Source organism: Mesitornis unicolor, unplaced genomic scaffold (genome assembly GCF_000695765.1).
Source record: "Mesitornis unicolor isolate BGI_N332 unplaced genomic scaffold, ASM69576v1 scaffold6966, whole genome shotgun sequence".
NCBI classification, from domain to species: Eukaryota; Metazoa; Chordata; class Aves; order Mesitornithiformes; family Mesitornithidae; genus Mesitornis; species Mesitornis unicolor.
In genome coordinates this window covers 54,958-64,905 of record NW_010192952.1, presented here as the reverse complement: position 1 = coordinate 64,905, position 9,948 = coordinate 54,958, and the positions used below count along the sequence as shown (strand labels likewise).

The 9,948-nt window shown below is 45.5% G+C and overlaps 1 protein-coding gene across 1 annotated transcript in view; it reads left to right on the top strand.

The window, feature by feature from the left end:
* Positions 1–324: 324 nt before the first annotated feature.
* COL26A1 (collagen, type XXVI, alpha 1) overlaps positions 325–9,948 on the top strand; it is a gene marked incomplete at its 3' end in the record, with an annotated part of 35,095 nt that continues 25,471 nt past the window's right edge. Inside the window, exon 1 of the mRNA XM_010187291.1 lies at positions 325–989. Coding sequence (XP_010185593.1) covers positions 325–989 — 665 coding nt within the window. The remainder of the gene's footprint in view (positions 990–9,948) is intronic.

Below are 9,948 nucleotides of genomic sequence, written 5' to 3'. Positions count from 1 at the left end.
TCACATGTGATGCCAAAATGAGCAGGATGCGCATACTGAAGCAGGGCTTGCTTTTGCACTGGATTATCTTAAAAATGTATTTATTTCCTACTTTATCTGTGTAACTTCTGCAGCGGAAATGTGGCAGCAGGCACCAGTATTTGGGTGCACTGCTGAAGTGCAGTGGGTTCCCCTTGAAGTGGCTCTTGGTTAATCAGGGAGACACAGGGCCTGGTGATCCCTGTGACCGTGATGCTTCAGGTTTGGGATCAGGGCTGGGGCTCCCTGGGTGTGCTCCCTGCCTGTGCCCAGCACTGCCGGCTCTGAGGGCAGCTGAGCCTGGTGATGCTCCAGCGCTGCCCGGGTGGAAGCGCACAGCCCCGGGGGCGGGTCGCCGCTCGCCCCCCTCGCCTTGGCCCAGGGCCCCGGGAGCGCCCGGCCGCCTTCACTGATGGGCAAGCCCCTTCGCAGCGGGGTCTGCGGAGAGTCTGGCAAGGGTTAACGCCGAAACCCCACGCCCCCTTTGACGGAGTCAGACCAACCTCGCCAAATTTGAAAAGGCGTCCGGGGCCGAGTGTGCGCCCTGGGCGCAAAGAGCAGCGCCGGCCCCGGACCCCCTACGCGGGCAGCAGCCGCCGCCGGGGCTCGGCTTGCCGAGGGACGGGGCTTTCCTTTGGGAGCTGGAGCAGCGGTCTCTGCGTCCCGGACACCCCGGCCCTGTGGTCTTCGCTCCCGGCGGCATCTCCGCGCCCCGGGATCCCGCAGTGCCCCCGGCCGGGGGAGGTACGGTGGGGCTCCGCGCCTGCCGTGCAGTGTAAGAGGAAAAGAAGAGGCGGGAGGAAAACTGTTCTTGCAAAAATGCAGTTGGCTCTATTCTTGTCCTGGTGCTGCTGCCTGCATGGATGTGCGCTAGGGACTGGCTTTCTCTATCAATTCCCAGCATCAACCCTGCAGCACAACTACCCAGAGCAGAGCTCGGGCTCGCCGGGCAGCGGCTTCGCCAGTCGCCGGTGAGTAAGTCCGGGTCCGCCTCCCCAGCGAGGAGGCTGGGCTCCGTCGGGGGCTCCCGGGGGGAGCAACGGGAACGGCAAAACTGCGGGCGGCTGTAAGGGGCTGGGTGCGCTGCTGCTGCTTGGGAAGCCGGGCTGGGTTGCCCCATCCTACACGGAGTGGGGGAGGCTCCTACCTGCCTGCAGCAGTGGCTCTCTCTGGGGCAGGGAATCCAGGAGCTGAGCTTTGGCAAATGAAACCCGCAGACTCTCCCCCTTCTTGCCTCCCCCAGCCCGTCGGGGGAGGGGACGGTGGCTTTGCCGGTGTCCTTGTGCAGCCAGGGCCGTAAAACCTCCGGAACCGGGACACTGGCGATGCCGGCAGAGGGAACTGTTATAGCCCTCGGCTGCGAGGAAAAACTTGTTCAGCTCAACAAAGGAAAGACTTTAATTAAAGATCTCGATTCAAGAGCTGCAGCTTTCAAATAGCTGTTTAAAACCAAACCTCCCACTCTTCTTCTCTTTCCTCCCCCTAACCCAATTTCTTTTAAACTTACAGTAAATCAAAACTGATTTACATTATCTTGGAGCTTCAGTAGAGCAAACAATTTAGGCTTCTCCCCCTTGCCTCTGTTTTTTCTGGGTATTTCTCTAGAGATGAAACAGCTGTTCAGATAAATGAGCCACACTGTATAAACCAAGAGAGTGGCTTAATCTGACTCGAGTTGTTCTTGAATTTCACTTTTTTTTTTTTTTTCCCCTGTGATTCCCTTAAACGGGGACTTGGGATTTTAATATTCAGGACTCATCTATCCTGTCTCTACCTCTTTTCCTCCTTCCCTGGCTAGTACCTAGTATTCATGAGTTATGCCACTGTGGAAGGGGGTTTAGGCTAGCACCGCTTATTTGGGCTAGGAATTGGGGTAAGGCATCTACACAGCAGATTTACATCGGCGTGTCACAGAAGTACAAGTGTGTGCTAGCCTTGTGCCTTGCACGGTTCTCACATATGGTGCATATTTCATCTCCAAGTGGGGGTGGTTTTGTTTGCTGGCCTGTCAAACAGATCTCAGTCTGTAGGGGGTGTGATGTTAAACTACAGTAACTGTCAAAGGGTTTGAAATGGCAAAAAATTATAGGAGAGTAATGGGATAAACCTATCCCAGCTGGATCTGTTCCAAGGTACCCACTTCCCAAAGCTTGAGCTACAATGAGAACCACATGTCATTTGTCTTACATATCTATTAGCCTGCAGATCTTTGCTCAGAGCTACCACGCCTTACATGAGTGCGAACGGTATCTCTGTTCACCAAAGATCTTCCCCAGTTCATACCCTTGCATGATTTTTCCATGCCTCAATTGTTTGGATAGCTGATGCCTTGTCAGGGGAATGTGTCCCTCTCCAAGTCTATAAAAATGTTGTATAAAACCATCTAAAGCTGATTTAAACAATGATGTTGGGAAAGCTGGTAGATTAATTATTTTTTTGTCCAGTGGAACTTTGCCATGTGAGAATCTCCCAGTTTAAAGCAGAGGGGGAAATAAAAAACTAAAGGGAGGGGGAAAATCACTGGGGGATGTTTTGAAATAAAAATTCTTAATCAAATATCATACTTTGAAGCAATCTTTGTATGTTTTAGTTTCCTCTTGAGTGGTGGAGTTTTGTTGTTGGCAAATGTCTAATGGCTTCACTTTCTGATGGGAAAATCTGTGTGGGAAAACTTTACACAATGTTGGACCTCTGGGAGGAGCCTCCTGCAGGGTACAGCTTCAGGTTGGGATAGCTGTGCTTTTCTGGATTTAATACGGTGCTGGAGAAGAATGAGGCTTTTTGCTCTGAAGTCTCTGTGGGTGTGAAGCCTTTTTTCAGGGGACTGAATGACGCTGGTATGAACTGGTTATGTTGTTCAGTTCCCTTTTGCCGTCTAAACAGGGGATCTTAGTAGCACCTGAATTATGTCAAGCAATAGCAGCTCTGTCACAGCAGAGCTTGCCGGTCTCTGCCCTGAAGAGGCTGTGGAGGACACAAGATGGTGGGTAGGTGATTGCTATTAATGGCATTACATGGCATGGCATTACCAGACACTTTCTTGTCTGGAACCTTCCCAGTGAGTGCTTTGTCCAGTAACTTCTGGTGCTTCTCCTGTGTGCCATCAGCCAAGTGTAAACAAGCCAAAGCTCTGAAAGTTCCTGGGTTTTGGTATGTTGCAGCACAGACTGGTGCGATGCTCCAGAGCTGACCTGCTTCCTTGATACAAGACAAACGATGTTCCTGCAGTTGTCTTTTTCTGTCCTTGTTCAGCAAGTGAAGACATGATTGAGCTGCTTGGGAATCTGCTTTCAATTTTTTTAAAATTAGCTTGTCAGAGTTGTATATCTCTTGGGGGGAGGTGGGGAGGGAAATAGTTGCTTGAGTCTTTTACCTTCTACCTAGAAAACCATTCAAAACTCAATAGCTGATATAGTCTTTGGTATCCAGGTTGCAGGCTGTCTCAAAGGTTTGCTTTGGAGGCTCTGAGGACTGCTGAGCATTTTTTCTGCCTGATAACCAAGATCCTGGGCGGTGAAAAAAGCTGGGTGGCACGGAAGGGTAGAGGGAAATTTGGAGGAAAAGAAAAATTCACATCCTTTGAAATGAAATTATGGCATACTTGTTCTGATGGAATGTTGCATGGTTTCTCTTTTTAAAATGAAGAGTCTAGCTTCTGGTTGACTTCAGTTGACAGGTCTTGGTTATTAGACGGAAGGTAGTTGCAGTCTATCTTTGCATGTGCTTGAATTGCTTTGAACCTTCTGTAGGGGATGTGCAAGTGATAAAGACTGAAATCCAAGCAGTGTCTGTTGGCATTTGTAGATTGTTAGCAGTCTCACTGTTTTGCTTGAAAATTGCATTCAGTGCATACATTTCTAATTTGCTACTGTGCTAAGGCAGTGAGAATGGGAAAGTGGGTCTTACCCAAAGCATAAGAATGGAGGGGCTATCTGCCAAGCAGAAATTATTTTCCTCTGGACTTGGCCATGAGGAGCTTTGCTAATGGAGTTAAGGGAAGCTTGTTCCCATGCTGCAAGTAGCTTGGTTCTCAAAGAACTCCTGTGTCTCTGTTGTCTTTAGAATTGGTGTTCTCCCAGCTTAACTACTTATCCTGTTGTCTTGTAGTTTCAAATTAGTCAAGTCCTTGTGAACTCAAGTGTGCGAGTTAGAAGCTTCTGAGACTAGATGCAGTGCTTAGGCTGGAAACCTCTTTGGATGTGAGGTAGAAGTAGCTGAAAAAAAAGCCCCAAACATGAACCAGAAAGTAACTCTTTCTTGCTTTACAGTAGCATTGCAAAAGTCAGCTGGGGTGGATGCAAAGTCTGACTGTGACAAATAGACCTGAAAAACACTTACACTTCAGCCTAAAAATGTCTTCCTCTGAGTGAACTTTAGAACCACAACGTTACAAATAACAGGACTGTCCAAATAGGTGTTCTTATCCAAACCGTACTGGTAATTACAAATCAGTACTTATTTTGGTCATGCAGCAATTCCTAGTGCTTGCTACAGCAGTGAAGTTTCTTGAGGATGGATATGGAGAGGAAAGTAACATCAGTCAATTGAAATCTCTAAGTGCAACTTTTGAATGTTAGAGGCAGAGGCTTCCACATGGAAGGCCTGGCAGCTTCATCCCTTCTTGTTGCCACATACGTGCCTCAGAGCACAGCCCAGGAGGGCGAGACCTGGGTGCCAGTTGTGCCTCTACCAATGGTTTGCTCTGTGTCAGAGGGCAAATTTGCTATGAATTCAGTGAAACAATTAAACATGTTCTGTGCACTGCTTTGATGTGGGAAAGTAATTTAAACTAACATCATCTTTCCTGTGCTATAGCTTGTCTTAGTTTTTCCCCTTGAAAAACCTGAAGTGTTGATGATTTCAGATGTTTGGGTGATGCTTGAAATATCTTGTCAATTATTCCTTGAGACTAGCAGTCTCCTAATAGGACACTTGAATGGCTGGCTTTCAAGATCAAGTTGGGTGGACCTGTTCTCCTAGATCTGTTCTTTTCAAAATAGCTGCCTGCATTGTGCTTGGTCCTGCACGTTTGCTAGGGTGGAGTTGCCCTTCTCAGCCCCATTTGAAGGACTGTGCACAACTGTGCACAACTGTGCACTGTAACGTAACAACCTTCAGCCTCCTAGATGAGGTTTCTAGTGTTTTTAAGTAAGAGTGGATCTCTTTATGTGACAAAGCCTGTTCTTAATATTAAAAGGTGATCTATGAATCAGTATCCTGATCTATGCAGTCTGTCAGACTGCTTTCAGAACACGTATCTGAAGTTTTCATAATGGTTGACTGCTAATTCTCTCTTCAGCAGAGAAAGATGATTTGAACCTGATTTCAGCCCCAAGTTCTGAACCTTTTGTGGCTTTTAAGTAGGTGTGGAATATAAAGCTATACATATTGGAGAAATGTGGTTTTTTCCTTTTACTGACAATATCTTGCTTTCTGAGTCATTCCCTCCGTCACCAAATAGTCTGTTCATTGCCTGAGGTCTCTGGTTTTCTATGATTTGCTATGGATGGTGTGGAGATGTCAAGCAAACAAACTGGGATTTCTGTTGCGCTGAGTCCTCTGCGCCAGTTCCCCTTTGAAGTGCCCTACCCAGGTAACCAAGGGGTCAGGAGGTCTTTAAGCTCATCACCAAACCCTTGAACTATTCGACATCTGTTTCCTGGACTCTGCAGCCATATGATCTTCATCTGACTTGTGGGGTTCAGTGCTGTAACTTTGCAGTGCAGTTAACAGCTAAGCCAATGGCAGCGTAAGGACCTAGTGACACTGGAATGGCTTTGAAATACCAGACATAGGTAGTTACTGCAGTAAATTGTATTCGTTTAGGAAATCTCCTACTGTCTTGCATTTCCAGCTACTTGTGTGAATCATTTCCTCTCATGTAGGTTTCCTTTACCAGCCCTAGGAAGGAAAAGGGAGTGGAGAGGCAAAGCAATGGGTGGCAATGAACTTGTGCTCCCCTTGGATAAATTAACAAATGTGTCTCTTTCAATAATCCTTATTTGTTCATTTTCTCAAAGCTGAGCTTGTTAGTGCATTAAAATCCTAGTTGAAACATGTCAGGTTAGAAACTTCACAGCTTCGCTTGGGGAGATATTTGGATCGTAGAATATTTACTCACATCTTAGTTTTATTAGGCTGTGTCTTGATAAAGGGGAAAAATGAAGAATGGCTTTAAGGTAACAATGAAAGACTGAAAGCATAGGGTGCTTTAGGTCTGCTGGTTTAGAATAATGGGCCAGCTACTCACGCTCTTTCCTGCATTAGACCTCTAGCGTGTCTGGAAACATTATTGTTTTGTAAAGCTTAGACTACCTCTCCTGTAGGGTAATACTAAAATTAATCCGACCTAATTTCTACAATATGCTCAAAGCTCTCAATTCACTTTTAATTAGAGAGATGTAGACAGTGCTTGAATTTACTTTCACTGAGGCATAATGTTTATTTTTAGGCTTGAGCATAAAGCTGGCCTGCGCCAGCTTAGATATCACAGAGACTCTTTTAAGGATCAGAGCTGAGAAAGTAAAAAAAAAGTGCACAATACTACTTATTGGGTTACTGTCCTGCAATTTTTCAACTTCTTATATAGTTGAATATTATTAAAGCCCCTGCTTAGTGTATTTATGCACAATGTGGCACTGCTCTGAATTGGAGTCCTTTCCTACTATGGAAAGGAACAATGGGGGGACCTGTGGTATTATTCCTCATTGGTTTTATTTCTTATCTTCTTCTTAGGAAGAATTATTTGTTGACTTTCAACTTATTGCAGGGAATAACATGGTTTTAGATGTTTTGGCTGTTTTTGACAAGTTTAATGTTTTCCTCCTCTTGGAAACAAACAGATGTGTAAGTATAGAGTGTGCTTGAGTCAAAGTGTTGCCTGTAATGTTCAGGCTTGGCTATTTGAAAATAGTTGAACCTTTTTGAGGCTCCTTTTCAGCTTCAAAAGTAGGGAAATCATAGCTCCGGCTAAGAAAAAATCTCTCCCATCTGTTTAGAAATGGCTTTCACCCAGAGGCCCACAGAGTAGATGCTTTTGAGACAAAAGCTGAAGGCAGCTTCATAAGGTGTCATGTTTGGGGCAGATCAGTCTCCTCTTCCATATCTATGTGATTAATCTGGAAAAATGAATCTGCCACTGAAAATCATAGTAGTTGATTTTGAAACCTCTTTGAAGGTGGGAAGAGAAGGCATCTGTGAGCTTCTCTTATGTACGACTCTTACTTCTCTGTGATCTGCTGCAGGTCTCCTGTCTGTCCTGTGAGAGCTGAGTAAGGCTGTCGTTATCCAGCCACCTTCCTTGTGCTGAGCAAACAAACCATCTGTCAAAACTTTAAAGCCAATGTGAGGTACCACCACATAGAAATGCATCTATTCACGTGTTATCTTGATGTCGGGTGATGCAGTTGAATGTCTTTTTTATCAGTTCCAACTCTTTCTGCCCCTAGAAACTGGGTGGAAGTGATGATATTCGTTGCAGTATTTGCACTAGATGTAGGCGTGTGTTTGCTCAGAGCATCTCAGAAATGCCAGTGTAATGAAATAATGAGGCAGGGGAATATCCCCCTGGACATGATCACATAACCAAGTTGTACTGAGTCTGTAAAGTTAAGAATTGATCTGATCCTGTTTCTTCTGAGTCCCTCCCTTCCCACTTTTTTTTGCATGTGTGCACTCTAGAGGGGAGTTGTTTATGACTGTGCAGATGGACAAGACTCTTCCTGCTTTCCACTTTTCAATGAAATAAAAAGACCAAATACCTGTGGTAGGAAGAGAAAGTCAGTGTAGGCAAAGGTGTTTTATGAAAGATACCTGTTTCTCATGAGGACAGTTTTGGAGATGGGCCCTGCAGAAGTGAGAAATAGGGCACAGCAAATGCCACTGGAGGACCTGGGCACTAAGGTTACTACTCTTCTGTTCTGTGTGAGAAACTGGAATAGGATACTCCTGACCCTGTGCGTACTGGATGTTAGAGCTGTATAGGACTAAGAAAAGGAAGCAGCGTAGGTGCTAAATGATCTAAATGTTCCGTTTGCCCTGTTGTGATGACCTTGTGAGATGAAGTTGCTCAGTTAAGGCACTGCAGAAAAACTTGCCTTCTGTCTTTGGCTTGTTTTGTGCCTGTGGTCAGTCAACATCTGCTTTTCCCCCAAAGGACCTTGCTTATTTAGCTGTTCAAAAGTGTGGTGCTGGGAGCTCTCAGCTTGGTTTGAAATGCTTCTTCTCATTGCAAAAGACTTGGGGCGGATGGGCTGTTGTGGCTGTTTGGATGACATAACGTCTCCATGCTGAGTCTCCCATTGGCCTGGTGCTGTGGTGCTTGGTGGGGTGTGGTAGCCCTGAACGGAAGGGCAGACATTTCTTTTGCTGTGTGCTGCTTAGCCCTTATTAAACTCAGATGTTTCTAACCCCTTCCTCCAGGCTCTCATTATTGCTGTAAACACAGCAGAGCACAGGGAGCTTTTTCAAATCCTCATTTGAGGTAGTGATGGGTGACAGCTCTACCAACAGCTCTCCAGTGTGCCTGTGTGTGAAGAGGGTTTGACATGAATTGAACACTCCAACCCAAAGGAGATTCTGCTTGTGTTGTCCCTAAAGAAGGACTTTCCCCTTCCCCCATTGTCGTTGTCCCCCCCCATCTGATGCCACTTCTCTTCGTTCTGCCTCAGGTTGCTCGGCTTTCTGTCTTGCCTGATTCCCTCCTTTGCTTCCCCAAACTGGTTTGGTTTCTGCCACCTTGCTCAGTGTAGGCTGTTTGTCTCATTGCTGTATCTTCGGAAAACTTTGAGTCTGCATTTTTCAGGTGACAGTGAAAGTGATACTAGCTAAAACAAGGTTCCTGTTGCTGAGATGACTAAAAAAGGCTCTCATTGAAGAAGACAGCTAGATCTCGCTGTCAGCAGCTCTTTATCTCAGCTGTACCTGTTCCAGATTTAGTGTATGACTTTGACATAAAGTTAGTTTTCAGCTTTTTGTGAAGGGAGATAGACTGCCATGGTAACAGGATCTTGGATGCTTCCTACCTATAAACTCCACTTCACGCAGTGCAAGCTACCATACCCCCTGCAGAGGAACTGATGAATTCTTGGTATCTCTAAAAATAAGCCATTAACTTTGAAGTTTGACCAGGCTGTTTATAACGTTTTTAAAAACAATTCTCCAAGGACTATATGCTTTGCAAATCTACTTATAAGTCTCAAATATCTATCTGTTTAATACTGTTCTTCTTTGAGCTGAGAAATTCTTGGCCCTTTGAGGTGCCAGAGCTGCTTTGTGCATAGCATCTGACTTGGTAGATGCAGTGTTCCTGCAAGATCTCTGCAGATGTCTGTAAGACCAGCTGTATGACTTGTTCTGGTGACATTTTTGCATCTGACTCTAGTCTTGGGTGCCTTGTTGTAAACTGAGCTAAAGATTCTGGTTCTGAGCTGTCAGGAACTAAGTCAGATGTTAAGGAAGATCATTGCTGTTTTGATGCTCTATTTAGTCACTGGATGCTAGATTTCCTTTTGGAAATCTGGGCTATGCTAAGATACTGCAAATTGAGCCATCCTGTTGCAAGGTTCTCGAAATCTGGTCCCTTGAGTCTCTGGCTGTGTTAAAATTGCCCTTCAAGTGTTTCTGGCACGTGGGAGGTACAGAGACCTTTTCTCATTTAGTGCTTTAGATCTCCAAGAAAACACTGATTTAATTAATGATCATTGTTGCTTTGAGGCGAACTTTTTGTGCTCCTTTTAATGAACTTAAAGCTAAAATGGCAGTGATCCTGGGAACTGAGCTGTCAGCTTGTGTCTGTCATTGGCACTAGCAGTACAGGACAGAGAAAACCTGATATGCTTAAGCTTCAGTATTTCAACATGGCAGACACCACTAACCTAAGCACTGAGGGGGGAGCTGCATTCTTTGCTACGCCTAATCTCTGTATTTTGT